Source organism: Melospiza georgiana, chromosome 8 (genome assembly GCF_028018845.1).
Source record: "Melospiza georgiana isolate bMelGeo1 chromosome 8, bMelGeo1.pri, whole genome shotgun sequence".
NCBI classification, from domain to species: domain Eukaryota; kingdom Metazoa; phylum Chordata; class Aves; order Passeriformes; family Passerellidae; genus Melospiza; species Melospiza georgiana.
The window spans coordinates 25,363,221-25,379,667 of record NC_080437.1 but is presented as its reverse complement, the minus strand read 5'-3'; the positions used below and the strand labels follow the sequence as shown (position 1 = coordinate 25,379,667).

General features: G+C 45.8%; 1 protein-coding gene across 3 annotated transcripts in view; it reads right to left on the bottom strand.

Annotated features, from left to right (window-relative positions):
• Nucleotides 1–14,413: 14,413 nt before the first annotated feature.
• Nucleotides 14,414–16,447, bottom strand: part of NEURL1 (neuralized E3 ubiquitin protein ligase 1) — a 139,704-nt gene continuing 137,670 nt past the window's right edge. For all 3 annotated transcript variants that reach the window (XM_058029361.1, XM_058029364.1, XM_058029362.1), the window contains exons 5-6: nt 16,046–16,192; nt 14,414–15,248 (exon numbers count right to left, since the gene is read on the bottom strand). In XM_058029361.1, coding sequence (XP_057885344.1) covers nt 15,007–15,248; nt 16,046–16,192 — 389 coding nt within the window. In that variant the 3' untranslated portion in view covers nt 14,414–15,006. The remainder of the gene's footprint in view (nt 15,249–16,045; nt 16,193–16,447) is intronic.

Here is a 16,447-nt window from a genome sequence, read left to right as displayed (position 1 = left end):
CATCTCACTGGATGTGTGTCAGTGTGAGACATTGTGGCCCTGTCTCTCATACTTCTCCCCATTTTTAGTTGTACTAATATGGTAGCAGCCATAAAAGACTGCTGGAGCTGTTGTGAGATTATAATAGAAGTATTATATTCTTCTGCTGGACAGTATTAAATAGAGCAATACATAGAGTTATCTGCTAGATTGCAGTACTAATAGTAGTGACTTAGTGATTCGTATTAATGTTATGATTTATTTTAACAATAATGATGCGGAAGTGGTTCATTATTTTGAATTAATGCACTTTAACAATAAAAGAAACCAAAATGGAAGCCAATGCAGAGAACTAAGTGCATTATTTAAAGGTGCAGTATATAATTATCATTTTCTTGAAGCACATATTTATTAAGAATTAACTTATTATTTAAAATATTCTAAAGTTTTGTTTAAATACATTCCCAATAGGTCATCTCTTTGGGGGGATGTAAAGCACAGCTCCCAGATCTTCTGCATTGAGCCACTGAATTCTCTGAGTATGGTATGGTCTGACATGAGCCCCTATCCAAGGAGGGAAGAGCAGCAAGGAGACAAAAGAGCCCAGACTGCTGGAAATACTCACATTTGCATCCAGCACAGCCAAGCCATGGGCACCTGTGAACTGCAGGAGTCCTTGCAGGGTGTGGGGTGGCACAGGTGTTTGTGGCACAGTTCCAGTGCCTGGCTGCCATGTGCCTTGCACAGGGCTGGCCCCAGTGGATGCCGGTTCTCAGCGAGGTTCAGGTTAGGAGACTTCAGGATCTGCCTGAGACAGATGTCTGTCTGTCCCACAGCTCCTGTTCCATCTTGCTGGCTTGCTTCTCCAGCTCTGGCTTTACAGGGAGGTGGTTTGCAGTGCTCAGGCAGGGCATGAGGCTGCCTGCAGTACTGCCAGGATTTTCTCACACAGCTGCAGCTCCATGGCTCAGTTGCTGCTTTATCCCATCTCAAAGGCTTCACGCCCTCCTGAGAGAGACCAGACCCTGTAGATGGGCTGCTGCTAAGCCACACTTGTGGCCTCCCTCTGCCCTCACCTCTACCAGCAAAAAGGATGGGCTGCAGATGGCCTACTTGGTGCCAGAAATTATTGTTGGCCACCACTTGGCATGCTGGCTTCCACCCTGGTGGAAGAGCGTCCATTTGGGCTTCCGTTCACTTGGTAGTTGTTTTGGCTGCTTGTGTTTAAAAGGGCACTTTTAAAACAAATACTCCAAATGCAATTTTTCCCACTCCTGTCTTACCATTGTCATAGCATCTCTCACTGAGGTGTTCTCTCTTTTTTTGATGCTTTCAGCTGAGAGATAGCAGAAAAATAAATTTTTTTTCCATCGGCGAGCAGCTAGTTTTGGTCGGTTCTACTGATACCTGAAATAGCAAGCCCTTCACTCTTAGCTGTGAAGCAGAGGGAAGGGCCTTAAGCTACATCAGCAAAGCTGACTGCAGGGCAGGAAAACCTGGCAGAGTACTCAGAGGGCAGTGTAGTGTTGTTAGAAGTGTTTTAGCTCTTTTCTAAAAATGTTAACGTCACCTTTTATTTACTAAATTTGTCAGAACTGACACTGGATCAAGAGCAATATTTAAATGTAATGTACACCTCAGTGAACACTCAATGCAGAAATCAATAGTACTGTTTAAATTTCTCTTTCAGATTGTTAAAAGGAAGAGTCTGCAGGGCTTGAGCAAAGCCATTTGCAGCTGAACGGGGCCCTCCTCTGGGGGAAGAGGCAGCTGCTCGTGCTGTCTGCTCTCACCCACTCTCTGTATTTTCCAAAACGTCTTGAATTTGGACCAGCAGAAATTCCAAACTCCAATGCCAGAGAACAAAATTAAAGAATGTGAAAATTGTGTCTTGCTGTATACTGCAACTTTAATAATAATGAGCACTTCTGAGTTCGTTATTGAGGTTTATATAATGCCTGAAAAGTTTATTTGCTGGTTTCCCTTGTCTCCCCTTTCAAAACACTTCCTCATAACAGCAAGAGTCATGCATTTTGTTAGGAGTCCTTCCCCATGGGAGGCAATTCCTGTTCATTGTTTTAGCTGTCACCCCATGCAGTACATAGGACTGTACATAGGTTCTTTGCAAGCCACACCTTTCAAGATAAAAGAGATGATGGGCACATGTTGAGGTACTCAACTGATGTGTCAACAGGAAGTTTTTAAATTGATGTATTCAGTAGTAGCAAATACACAATAAGGAAAGATTTGGATTGTCTTGCAGCTAGACTCTTCAAAATGGAAATTCATATCTGCATGGGTATAGCTAAAAAATGCATTTGTCCTTTGTGGATGTGTACCCCAAAGACTCCTTCCATTATGATGCTATAAAGTTTGACGAAGGCATTATATAATTGTTTTCATCACTTTCAGATCTTAATGAATCATATTTTATTGTAATATATATTCATTGCTTTCCTCAGTTAAAAAGAAAGTTACTGCTTTTATCTTATATGAAAAACAAGGGAATTTGATAAAGCATTCATTATTTTCATATTACTAGTATTAACAGAATAGAACTAGTACTATTTAATTTTAGATCTTCATAGCTAGCTTGTTAATAACTCATATTTTCCTGTGTTGTATCCTACTATTTTTTCTATTTTTTCCCAAATATTCTGCATTCTTGAGAAAAAGCAAATCCAATGAGTGGATAAGTGCAATATTCATAGAATAAACAGGCCCCTCATCCAGGACTTGGAGTGGAACGTGCAGTGTGAAATGTTTGCAATTCTCTATTCATGCACTCTTAGGGAAGGGGAAATGCAGGGGAGGGGGCAACTGGATGAAAACAGGACCCTTGGGTAGGTAGAGACTGACAGCTGGGGTGGCTTGGGTTGGGAATGGATGCTTTCCATAAACAAGTATCACCTGTTAGTGGAAGCATAAGGATTATGCAGCATGTCACCAGGATTATGTATAGAATGTGCATTAACATCCTGATCAATACAGGACTTCTGAGCTATGCTTGAAACACTCTGTATGTCATCCATGCATGATTCTGTCTTCTGGTTTGTCTCTGCTGGATGATTCTGTCTTCTGGTTTGTCTCTGTTAGTTAAGTCCTCTGTTGCACTTCAGATTTGGTGGTAGCTTCAGAAGGGAAAATAATTCTGCTGGTGCAGTCCCAAGTTTGGCTACTGCATTGTTACTTGTATTTATTGCAAGAGCTATGGAAATATTTTTTACAGGTCCTTACTTTTCTGCCCTTATTGTTAACCTAAGAAGAAAAAGTCTCCTTTTTATTTGGGTTAATTCTCACCTGCAGAATTTCACAGATGTTTTGGATATTGATTTCATATTTCTTGGCTTGCAAAGGTGGATCTGTCAGGTCCTAAATAAAGTTGGGCAGAAACTTTGCTCTTCAAAAGAGATATTGTATTAAATTCTATTTGAATGGAAGGAGAACTTCCAGCTGTCAAAAATAATGTGACTTTACAGGTAGCAGCAAAATCTACTACCTTTGAAAAACTGGACTATTTTTGTAAGGTGCAAGAGAAATGTGAAAGCCAGAGCACTTGACTCACTGAGCTCTGGAAAGTACATCTCCTGTGGCTCTAGTTAATTACTCTGGAGAGATGTACCTCAGTTTTCTGCTTAATTTTTGTCCTGCTGTTCTTAAGTTTGTCAAAAAGCCTTAATATTACCAGAGACCTTTGCATTCAAACAGAAAAACTGAATTCTGCAGCTGTATTGAAATAGTATATCAAACACATGATTTTGGAGAACCTCTAATACTTTACCAATTAGCAATCTGGTTTTGAGGAGCCAACTTAATTCTTTCACATGCCCTTGTCTAAACTGGCAAGAGGCCCACAAGCATCAGTAGAGTTACACTGACAGAAGACACTTGTGGGTGCTCAGCGTGGACCGTTCTCAGCACAAGCAAGCCCTGTGCACTCTATTCCTACACCTCCAAAGGGTGCACAGGGCTGCTTAGCCTTGGTGCTGCTCTGCCATGATCCACTGTGCTGCCAACATTGCAGCTCTTTAAAACCAGCTGGAGCTTTGCTGCTATTTGCTGGTGCTTTTCCATCACCAGCAGCTCATTCTCTGTCCGCTTCAGATGCTATTTAGCCACGTAGTGAAGTGCTGTGTATCAGTGCAGTGTTTGATAGCTTCCATCAGTACCAGTAGGATGGTCTGAGAGCATGTGTTTGCCTAAGTTATTTTGTCTTCATTTGCTCTTTGTTGCTTACTAGAAGCAGGGACCAGCACTGCGATGATGCATGGGAATGTGTCCGCACACTTGAACTGTTTGATGGCCTCTGCTAACGCTGCCCAGTGCTTGTGCTGCTCTTTCTCTCCCTCTGTGCTGCTCAGCAGTCGTGTCTGTTGTGTGTGTCTGTAATTTTCAAACAAAGTACTGTACATAAGGCCGGATCCAGGAGCCCTCAGTCAGCTGACTTTGGCTTGGGATGTTTGTTGCTGTTGCTGCTTTTTCTCCTCCATCTTAGACCCAATTTGGAGCAGAGCACAGGTGTCTGTAAGGAGTCGCCTGTAACTCTGCTTTGGGGTGTCAGTTTTGCAGGGTGGCCAAGGGTGGAATGAGGAGCTCTTTTCTCTTGGGTGCCCTTGCATCAGGGCCGGGAGTCTGCAGCAATTCCTGGAGCGGAAGCTGCGCCGCACTGCGTGCGGACACGGCTGGCATCGTCAGAACAAATTAGTTTCCCCATTTTATATTGTCAGGGCTGGGCTGGTCCCATCAACTATGTTCTTAATTTGTTCTTGCATCAAGGTAGTGTTGATTTTTAGTTGGAGAGTGCAATCTTTTTTGTTTTGTGTTTGGTTTCTTTATAAATAAATTTGGTTTTAAGCTTCACACTGGCGTTTTACAGACCTGTTCTTGTCAGCATAAGCCACTACTGTCCTGAGTTGAGACTCCTGTTTGTTACTGAATTGAAATTATGGGAATTATGTTGATCATTTGGAAAGAAATTAGAAAAGAAATTAGAAGTAACTATATTGGCAGGGGGAGAGATAGATAAAATATGAGGAAAAAGATGTTTCTAATAAGGCCATGAATTATTTGGTCTGACACTGCAGGTGCTTTCTCTGTATAGATGGTTTAAATGCATCACTGCTCTGTAACAGGATTTTTGTTATTGAGAAAAGTTGATTTTTTTTCAGTCCCTAATATACTATGATAATCTGTATCCTGAAGCCACCGATCCACCAACAGAAGACAAACATAGGTTATCTGCTTGTTGCAGATGAGGCAGTTTGTGTGTCTGGGAGTTTATATACACCAAGGTTCAGCTGGTGGACTGGGCAAGCATGGCTGTTCTAAACCTGTCCATGTTGGCAGGAACAACCTGGTGCTAGTAGTGCTTCTGGAAAAATGTTGGCTTTAGTGACCTTTCCCTGATGCTCAGGGTTGTTGGGTTACAGTGGTACCTGTCCTGGTCTCTGTTTAGTGGAGGAGAAAAACAGGTGGAAGGGAGAATCACTTGGCACTGAAAGAAAAATTTCAAAATATGATATTTAATATTCAGGTAAATATTTCAGGTTTCTCCAGATATTTCCTATCAAAGGTGTTATTGACTCTGTATTTGATGACTGAAAGGTAAGCAATGTGGCAGCATTCTCTGTGCAAACAGTTCTTTTGTGGTTGGAGAGCTTGTTCTTGAACTGCTTCTGGGTCACCAGGGAAGTAGTAATAAATAAACAAAACCCCTAGAGGGGCATTCAATTCTGTCCTGACTCTGGGCCCCCTAGAACACATTAATTCAGTTTGTTTCTGTCCCCTTGAAGCAGGACAGAAAAGAATAGTGCAGTCACTGGAGCTTGGTCTGTAGCAATTAGTAAACTGGAACAAATAAAAAAGAAAAGAAAAATAAATCTTTTAAAAAATGAAGCATTTCAGTGAATAGCTGACTTAACTACTTCCTGTCTTGGACTTTCAGGGAAGGAGGAAGCTAGAATTGTTTCCAGTTGCTAGGAGGAATTTTTCTGTCATGCTGACCAGGCTTGCTGAAAAGTCTTGCTCATTACTCGTGATGAGCTCAAACCTGGAATATTGCAAAAGCAAAGCATGTGTGGCATTACAATGACTTTTTTGTACTGAGGGTCCGAAGTGGGGTCAGTAGTGTACAGAGTAAGTGCGTTTCTGCTGTCTGGCTGACTTGCACATGACATCAGTGCTGTTCCTTTAGTGCAGATTTAATTGCAGACAGCAGTGCTTATTATTACGCTAGCAGTGTTTAGGAAGGATCATGTAGATGAGCCTCCTCACTTAAGGCTCAATATCAAATATCATATCAGGAGAAGCCCTGCCAGCAGCTTGATTGATTGCTGCTTAGGCTAAAGTTCAGATGTGGGTAACTCCAGGTGGGTGTTGAAAGCAGCTCAGATGCCTGTGTACATCTGTAGCTGTTTCCAGAGCTGTTAATTAGCCCAGATTATCTCTGCAAACTGTGGGTAGTGAGTTCCTGGGAGCCTAAACCTGTTGGTGAAGAAAGGCTGAAATTTGTTTGAGCTATTGTTCTCCTCTGCATTAGCAGAGCAGTGACACGTGTCTGTACTAGAAGCTCCTAGAGGGTTTGCTGTCCCAAAGTTTTAGTTGACCAAAAAGAAAAAAAACCATGGATCTAGGCCTGGTCTCAGTGAAATTTTGCAGTGGGTTTCTTGGGTGGTTGGTGTTCTTCATGTGATCTTGAAAACTAGGTGCTGTTGTCATTTCTGTGTTGGTGTAGAGCTCCGTTTTTTAGTGGTTAGGTGGTGGGAATGTACCTGGGGGAGCTTGGAGTCTTGGGAGAGTATGTTGGTGACCAGAGGTAGAGAAATGTGTGGCTGGTCTTAGTGTGTGTGTGGTCAAGTTGGTGACACTTTTTTGTCTTTTGTTTGTTTTGTTTTTAATATGGGAACCAATTTGTCTGTTCTGCTTCGGAAAAGGTCTAGAAGTTGGTGTGGTTTCTGTTGCAGTAAATATGAGAAGGAGTTAGCTGAGAGCTTTTTTTGTTTGTTTGTTCTTGGTTTGCTTTTTTTTTTAAGCGAGTTTATGGGCAGGAGACCATTTAGTTTGTTTTGGGTTGCAAGTTAAGCTAAGAGAGAAAGAAAATGAGTCTGGGGAAATCCTTTTTTGTGGTAACAGCTTTGGACCATATTTTGTTTTGGCCTCTGATCCAGCTCCAGTGAAAGCAGTGGAGTGAATATTGTTGATCATGTAGATGTTAAAGATTTTGGTCATTAATTAATTCTTAGAGAGGTGATAGACATCATGACATTCATAATGTGTCATAACAAATGTGAGCTAGGGACAGAAATAATAACTGTAGCTTCAAATATTGTTCAGTTTTTATTTAATGAACTTGAGATGCTGACCAGTTGGATAAAACTGTTTGTACAATGAACAACTCCTGCAAGGGTACAGATGGGCTTGAGTCTGTGAGGGGTTTTCCTAGGACAGGAAATCATATGCATTATAAAAAATATTGCCTTTCTCAGTCGTCCCAGTAAAACTGAAATCCAGAAAAGTGACACTTTCTGTACTTAAGAGCATCTTTTGCCATTGATGGCAAGAGTTACTGTTAATGAGGGATTAGATGCCCCAGTCTGTCTGAACTGGCACAAAACAGATCTTTTTGTGACCAGTCCCTGAGTCTGTGTGTAAACATTTGTAAAGACTGGATGCACATTACAGTACTGGTTAACAAAATGAGCAAATTTTCTGTGGGCCAACACAAAAGATGTATTAGCATTGAGGAGAATACAGATCTCCTTTTTGCCAAATGACTCTCTAGAAATTTTCCTCAGGCTTCAGCACAAATCAGCTGGGACCTGTGAGGATTTAGCTGATATATATGGTACTGAGAGCCTGCTTCTGTGACTGGGACAACAGAAGTGTGGCTTTATCCCAGCAAGAATTAATGAAATCATCATAGCACAATGTTTTCATTTGCTCTGGATACAACAGTGGTGGGGGGAATGAGCTGTGAAAAGCATAAGCTCCCCCTTAATCCAAATTTGCAGACTTTACTTGACTGCAGTGCCCAGCCCAGAACTATTTCAGAGCTGTCCTCATGGCTGTGCCCTGTGTGGGACAGGGAATGCACTCAGAGGGGCTGCCCTCCTCTCTGTGCCATGACCAACTGCTTGCTCAGAGAACTGCAAAACAATGTAAAGCAATTGAGGTTGGGGGTTTTTCCCTAGAGCAGCATGTTCTGAAGCAGTGAAGTAAAAACAAGTGCTTGTTTGGGAAATTTTAATCATATCTCTGTAAAGGTGGAAACTCAGCAGGGTCTCTCAACATAGAATAAGAAATACCATCTGTCTTGGGAAATTGTACATATGAAGATACAGAACAAAGACTTCAGATTACTGTGCCTAAAAGTAGATCTTAGCATTTCTCTATAGGCATTTGTTAGAGCTATTGTTATTTTGGAACTGAACAGTATTTAATAATGGTTAATCAGGACTGCTCAAAAATTCCTGCAGGAAAGGAAAAGACGATTTTAGTTCTGGACACTTATAGGAGAGGGAGTTGTAAGAAACATAAAATGTGGCCAGGTGCTGTATTAACCTAATTTTTCTTCTACGAAGTCACAGGTCCTTGTGATTGTGTCCTGGCATACACTAGTGCTGGTCAGTGACACCTCTTTGCAAAAATTCAGAACCATGCATCTGATGGGCATGTGTGTATTGGAAAAAATGAGCCTAAAAAGGCCTTGGAGTAAACTACAGCTGATAAAAGAACTCCTGATTTGCATGTTCCAGATATGCTGAAATAACTTACATTGAGGCAACTTCAGCTCCTTCCAGGCATCTGCCGTCTCCCTCCCTGGCAGCTCACAGGTGGTGGAGGGTGGCAAATGTTGGTGGAAAGGGAAATTCAGGATTCATGCTGTCACTGCTCTTCCTGCTCCATGCCTGAAGTCCGAGCTCTGCTGGGCCACAGCAGGAGCAGACCCTTGGCACAGTGTTTGCCATGTCCCACAGGGCTCTGCCAAGCACTCTGAGTGACCTTTGCTGGCCTGGGTGCTGCTGCCCAGCCAGGATGCTCCCCCCTCCCTGTGTGCAGGACCCTGGGAGGTTGTGAGGGACTGCCAGAATTTGAGAAGTGTTTTCTCAGAGAAATTACAAGTTCTTGCAATATGAACCTCTAATGTTTTCAAAGACTCAGGCAGAAAGGACTTGCTAAACAAACTGTACCTGTCATCTCCCAGTTCATTGATTGCTTGGACCAAAGGTGGTGCTAAATCTGATCTTTGTCTGTAATATTTATATTTTGTTGGACTTTTTTTTTTTTTAAGTGTTTGATAAAACAGATGCAGTGTCCTTCTTACATGAGAAATTTAGTCCCAGCTTGGGACATGGCAAAACTCCCTGGACCTTTGGGGCCCAGGATTGTTGCCTGTTACCATTTGAGCAGGCTTGCAGTGTTTGGGGGGAGGTGGGAAAAGGGTACTCTATCTTCAAATGCTTGCAGACTGTAAGAATTGACTTGTGATTTGTTTGTTTGTTTGTTGGTATTTTGTTTACAATGCCTCTTATGCCCTAAGGAAAAATAAATTTTTGACCTTTTTAATTGTGATCCAGTTGGTTTGTTTTGTTGGGGTTTTTCTTCTAATTTTTTCAGTACTGTTTTGATTCCGCTTGAATTCCACTGAATTTATCTTTCCCAAAATAACTTTTAATTTGTGTGTTCATGCAATTGCAAATTTCATCTTAGGCTAAATGGACCTTGTCTTGTTCCCTGGCCAAAGTTGTTAGTGTATGCTGTGTTTTTGTATTTTTTCTGTTCCACAAACTTTATGGAAAAGTCATTTGAGCCCTCAAACATGAAGAACTTTAGTCTGTGTTGAGCAAGTTCTTAAGGTTCACAGTACTCAAGTAAGGATGCTTTTTGGAGAATGATAGGTTCAAAATAAGAACAAAAGCATACTTTTACAAAAGTGGTCCTTTGGTTCTGTGATTAGAGTTGCTCTGCAAGGTGGGATGAGCCCTGTGTGCAGTCTGCAGAGCAGGTGGTGCTTGGACAGGGGATACTGAGGTCTGATCCTGCAAGGTGTCTTGGCACTGCTGATTCCTCTTGCCTGTCTCTGAAGGTTGGAGGCCCAGATAGCTCAGCTAGGGTCATTGCTGTGCAAAGCAGCAGATGGGTAAAACTGAAGTTTCTGGTAATGGATCCCCTCTCCTTATGCAGGGACATCTCTTGGAGATGCCAAAGGCAGTGGATTAGGGGATATATTGGGTAAGGACAACAAGGGGTGTAATATAGAGGGGTAACAAGGTTGTTTTTTAGCTCTTCAGTTCCCAGCCTGACTGTAGATGTTCCTCTGTGCTGGCATGTAGGTGAGTGGTGCCCAAGGAGTCCTGTTGCTCTCTGAAGGATGCCAGGAGTTGAATCTGATGCAGTACAGAGTCCTGGGCACAAACGTAGTGCCAAGTGTGACTGGAAACTGTGTCCTCTCTTCCCTTTGTGCTGAGTGAGCCAATCAGCTTGAAAGGGTTTTTTTGGGCTAATGCAATTTATTTACTAATGTATCCCCTTGTACACTGTAATTCACTGTTAATTGCTCACCTCTTGCCCCTTTTTCTCGGAGAACCACTACCAGAATTGTGCTGCACTCCAGACTGAATTTTTCTGGTCCTACTTTAGTGTATTTGCAGTGTTTGTTAGAATCGATCTCGGCAGGATGAGCTGAGCTCCGGGCCGGGCGCCGGGCACCAGGTGGCGATGCTGGACCAGCGCTGCAGCTCCTGGACCAGTCTCGGAGCATCCTGCCTCTCATCTTCCTCCGCCTCCTTCTCGCCCGCCCGGGCTGTGCCGCAGCCGAGCAGCCCTGCCTGAAGCAGCGGGATGGGCTGGGGCACCCTGGCTGGGGAAGGTTAGTTCTGCACCACAGCTGGTCTTGATGGAGAATCCTTGGGGAGCAATGGTGAAATTACAACTCCGGTTTGGATGTGGGGAGGGAGGGCAGGCAGGGCAGGGTGACTCCAGCGATGCTCAGCAGATGAGGATGCAAAGCTCGCTGGGGCTGCTGCACATGGCAGCATGAGGGGCTGCACAGGCTGAGGCTGGCAGAGGGAAACCTGGCAGATGTGCCACGGTACCTCTTGCTGGTGCCAAGGAAGGAGGAGATCTGAGTTTGGCCCAGAGCATTTGCACTTCACTCATCGTAATCTGTGGCACTGCTTGGGCTCAGCACATCCAGCAAGACAGTGCTGCCAGGTCCTAGGGCTTTCTGTGCTGTGCAACCCTGTCCCTTGCTCCTGAGGGAATGAGGAGGCTTTCCAGACCCACTAGAGGTCATCCTGTCCTCGGGAAAGCAGGAGCTGGAACAGCTCTTGGAGGGCAGCACACAACTGTGCAGACTTGCCTTGTCCCAGCCGCTGGGATCTCCTCAGGCTGGTGCTGGAGAAAACTGGCTTGGCACTTTACCCAGCCTGGAATGTTTCAGGCTACTGAGGAACTGTTAGAGTAGAATGGTTTTAACTGGAGAGACTGAGGACACCACTCCTGGGCTGTCCCAGGCCCTTGGCAGATGGAGCATCCCCACTGAGGGAGAAGATGCCACCTCAAATATGTCCCACGACAAGAGTGTGATCCAGATAACCTCATCTACTGAATAGTTAAACAAAAACATGAGGAGAAAAAGCTCACATTTGTTGTATTGTAGGTGTGCTTCTGAGCAGATACCTGCAGCAGAGGATTGGGTTTTGAGGGAGCTGGCATGATCTGTGGAGAATCCAAATTCCCTTTGTGCCCTTGTGTCCCTTGCTACGTACCCAGTAAGCATCTGCACCTTACCTCAGCATCTTGCTTGGCCAGACCACAGATTGTCAGTGGGCCTTCCCAGCATGTTGCCAGGGCTGGGATGATGCTCTGCCTCATCTTCAGCCACCCCACCTGCCCCCTCCTAGGCTGAGCAGCACGTCCTGGCTTTCCTCACAGCACAAGTTCTTTGGTGGAGGGTGCTTTTTTGTGGTTACAGAAGAGACTGTAATCAAGGCAGTGAGAGTAAAGAAACTGTGACTTCTCTCTAGGGAGGGCAGGAAGAGGCTCAGGAGTGTGAGGCCTAAGCTTTCAGAAATTATGTTAACTCTTGCTTTTGCTTCTGTGCTTTTCTCTATTCCTTACGTGTGTGTGGTGTCCACCAAGGGGATATTGATACCCACCTCCCAATGCCCTCCCATCCTCCAGAACTAAAGGAAAGTCTGAGATGTCTCCCCCCAGCTCCCCCTAAGCAAGAGGCTCTCATGCTACCCTTACTTTTACCTCAGCCTCACACTGTGCTGGCCATTGTGTTTTGCTGCTTTCGTGAAGTGGGAAATCCTCAGCGACCCGTGCTGCTGTAGGATATCTAAATCAACTTTATTCACGATCACAGTTATCCAATTATTCACAATGAGTTTTTCTTGTCTTTAAACAGAACACAAAACATCTTAAAGTAAAGCAATGAAATGCAGATGACACAACACAGAGGTACATGGGAACCTACACCAATCAAACAAAACAAAACAAAAGATTAGGATTTTTGTTATTTTTACTGGTTTTGCTGGTTTTTTTTCCTCCCTGGAGAGAGCCTTTTTCTCTTCCCTGTTTACAGCTGGAGGCCAGCCTGTGCAGGGGTAGGACTGAACCCCAATTTTTGAACTCAGATGCTGGGGGAGTTTTCAGCTTCTCTTAACTCCTAGAGTTTGGTCCACAGTAAAACAAACACAGTTAATATATTAAAACACTCTCAGTTCAAAAGGTGAAAAGGGAATTTACACCACTGCACTGGTACCCAGGGATGGAATTTCTTGAAAAATAAAATTTACTGCTTGGCTTTCCCTGCATGGAGTGGGACTGGTCCCACTGGTGTGGTGAAGGCTCGGGAGGCTGCTTATTGCACGTTTCCCCACATCCACTCTTTCATCAACACCTTCTTACCCCTTGGCTTCCTCCTTTTTGAAATCTTTACACTGGAGTTTGCGTTAACTACTGAAAAAGGCTCCCTGTGCGTGCTGGTCACAGCTGGAGTGGCTGTGTGCCTGAGGACCAGCCATGCTCCTTGCAGGGCTGCTCTGACTCCCCCAGGTTGTGCCAACCAGCCTCCTCCTGCCCCTCAGTGAGGCCATCTGGGAATGGGAGCCACGAGCTCTGGAGCTTTTGACAGCTGGGACAGGGCTGGGTTTGGGCTGTACATCAGAGGTATGCCAGGAAATGACATAAATCCCTGTCACCCGGAGTGTCAGCATTCAAGTTAGTGCTGCCAGCAGGGCAGGCCCGGGGAGCTGCAGGCCCCTGGGTAGGCCGCAGAGATGGTGGCACTTTCAGAGAAAGGCTCTACAATATGCTCCCCTGTGAGCAGTCTCTTTTTGCATCTCCTTGAGAGACAGAGCAAGGATGTGTTTTCCAGGTGTTTTTAGGATCAGCCTCTGCCAGTGTGGGTGGTGCAAACCCACCTGCTGCTGGGGGGTGGGGGAACATGATGTCCCTTGCAGCAAGCGCATGTGTGCATTTAATACTGTTATCCCTTCACCACACTGTTCCCCCTGTCCCATCAATGGCCAAATGTTCAGGTGCAAGGGAAAGCTCAGCAGGAAGGCTGTGACTCCATGGCCTTCCCTGGTCTGGCCAGGGGGGTGATGTGGTGGGGGCAAACTCCAATGCCATGGCACCCTAGCCCTGACTCCACTCAGGACCCAGACACAGTCCCTCCCTCCCCTGCAGCCCAGGAAGGAGCAGGATGGGTTGGGAAGGGAGGCAGACAGCTCCTGCTGCTGCGAAGCCACACAGCCCAGCCCCAAGGGCCAGCAGCCCTGGGTCACACCTGTGGCCATGGCAGAGCAGCAGATGTTTGCATGGGAACTGTGGGGGCCACCACTGTCCCTGCTGGGCACAGCCGGGCTCCTGACTCAGGCAGCAGAGGAGATTTGTTTAAATAAACCAAAGCAAACCAAACCCCTCAAGTTATTTTTCTCTCATTCCTTACTTCCTAACACATAAAGAGAGCTGTGTCCTGCCGGTGTGGCTGTGAAGAGCTGAGTACCACCTGGCTGGTTTTGTCTTAAAGCACAGTGATAAAGTTACCAGTAAAGGTAACCCACAAATGTGTGGGTTTATACATTCTTCCCCCGCGAGGCTGGGGTTTTTCCTCACAAGTGCTGTCTGGATGGCAGGGGGGAGAAAGGTGAGGGAGTTATGTCTCCCTCTCTCACAGGCCCAGGGGAGAAGAGATGCTGCTGAATCCCTCGTGCTGCGTGGAGACCACACGCAAGATGGTGGTGGTGGGGTTTGGGAGCTGCTCCTCATGTGACAGGGTGGTGACAGGAGGTGGCTGATGCTGCTGGGAAGGAGCAGAGCTGTTGCCAGTGTTTGTTGCCAAAACCACCATGAAAGCCTCTGTCAGAGAATGGCAATGGAGGAGGAGTTGGGGACAGCCCTCAAGGGGCTGCCAGGAGTCTGCAGATATGGGGTGGGTGTTGCTTCACAACTCTTGGGTTCTTTTCTGCACTGGCCCCAGCCTCCCTGCTCTGAGTGTGCTCATTGCTCCTCCCTCGCTGGGTCAATGCTTGCCTTGCTCAATCCTTTCCAAGGAGCCTCCTCTGGTCAGGCTGGTTGTACACAGAAACACATTGCTCATTTCTTCTCTTCTGCTAAGCTGTCTCTGCATGTGGGGTGCCTCTGGAAGGAGATGTGTAGCACTGAACCTTTTACCACTTGCTGTCTATGTTAAAGAATGGAGACTCCACTCTGCTGTGCATGGTGTAGAAAGGGATGATTGCACTGGCTGGCATTTTTTGAGATAGAGTTTAAAATCCACAAGGGAGAGAAGTCCACTGCAACTTCCCTGACGCTGGAGTTCAGCCGCAGGGCTTGCTTGGGGGGTAGAAGAGCAGCATCTAAGCTTGTCTCATCTGTTGTCCATGGAAGAGGAGGTCAGGTTGGTGGTGGTTGATGAGTTTTGAATCTCCCGGGTGATGAATAAAGACCAAGGCCTGTGTTGTCTCACGGCCTCCTCCCCACGTGCCCAGTCCCCACCAGGCATCTGCTGCTGCTCTAAGTGCTGCGGTATGTTTTGATGATATCTTTGATGGCCCGTCTGCAAATGGGGCAGCAGGCATTGGCCATCTTCTTGAGCTTCAGCCCACATGAATAGCAGAGACACATGTGTCCACAGGAGTAAATGACTGTGTCTACCACGTTCTCATAGCAGATGGTGCATTCATCTACCCAGGGCCCTGAGACGGACGGGGAGATGGGTGACTCAGGCAAGCTGCTTGGAGAGTTGGGACCTGTGCCTGCAACACAAAAAAAACCATGGTCACTCCTCTTGCTGACATCCCAAGGTAATTTCTGCCCTGCAGCCACAGAGGGATGAACCATGCTCCAGCAGAAATGCATGCTCCAGGACCAGGGTTCCTTCCTGTGACCTGCTGTCCTACTCACCGAGTCCTGGTTCACATGCCAAGGCTCAAAGCAGCAGGAAGGCAACATCTACTCGGGTCTGCTGCCCATGAGGAGCAAGCCAAGAGACAGCTGTTCCCATGCAACAAGGATATGGTAAGTTACATATCCCACCATCAATGCCTTGGGATTGTGCAGGTGTCTGGAGTTTTAGAAGTGCTGCAGAACAGCCTACACTTTTTTACTGCATGTGCATTTATCTAAATATCTGTACTTTATTGGCACTTTAGAAATAGCAATACTGTGTCTTACTGAAGGAGTGTGGAGGGAGAAAGGGGAGGTGTAGGCCGACCTTTAGCTCCAGTCCAAGCTAGTGTGAGACATGTCAGTGCCACACATATCTCCAGAAGGAGCTCTGCATCACAGGGCCATGCATGCAGCAGAAAATTCTTTGCTTCCCTTGGGACCTTTCACGATGAAAAGGGTAAGAGAAATATTGCTGTCTGGGCATCCAAGCAGCTTCCACATAAAACAGACTGAAAATAGCCCTTGCAGAGGCTCTCCCTTCCTCCCCAGGGGAGCTGACGGGATAATAATAATCTGTTGATTATTGTGGTTTTAGAGCCCTTCTGGGAAACAAGTGTGAGACTGTGAAGGGAGGCAAAGGGAAGGCAGCAGGCACCATTCTTACCACTGATGGAGCTGCAGAGGGGGCCAGAGCCACACGTAGACAGCAAGGGGCCAGAGACACCACTGCAGAGGACGGTGGGGGAGTTGGGTGTGGATGAGGGGGAGCTCGGTGCCGACAGTCCCAGCCGCTCCGCTAAGGTGGTGGAACCTGCGGGTGAGAGAAAAAATCTGTGGTTACTTCTAAAAACTGAGGCTGACAAGGCACTGGGGGTACATGGCAGGAGTTGCAGCTCTCAGTGCTTCTCAGGATTGGTCTCATCAGCATGAAATCTAGGGAGGAGACAAAAGAATCCTCATATGCCTTCTTTTTAATGCTAGCAGCTGATCCTGAAGGGACATCAAACTCCCACGACCCCTGAAATTGGCTGGAGCTCCCTCAGCTACCATAACCCTTTGTTTCTGC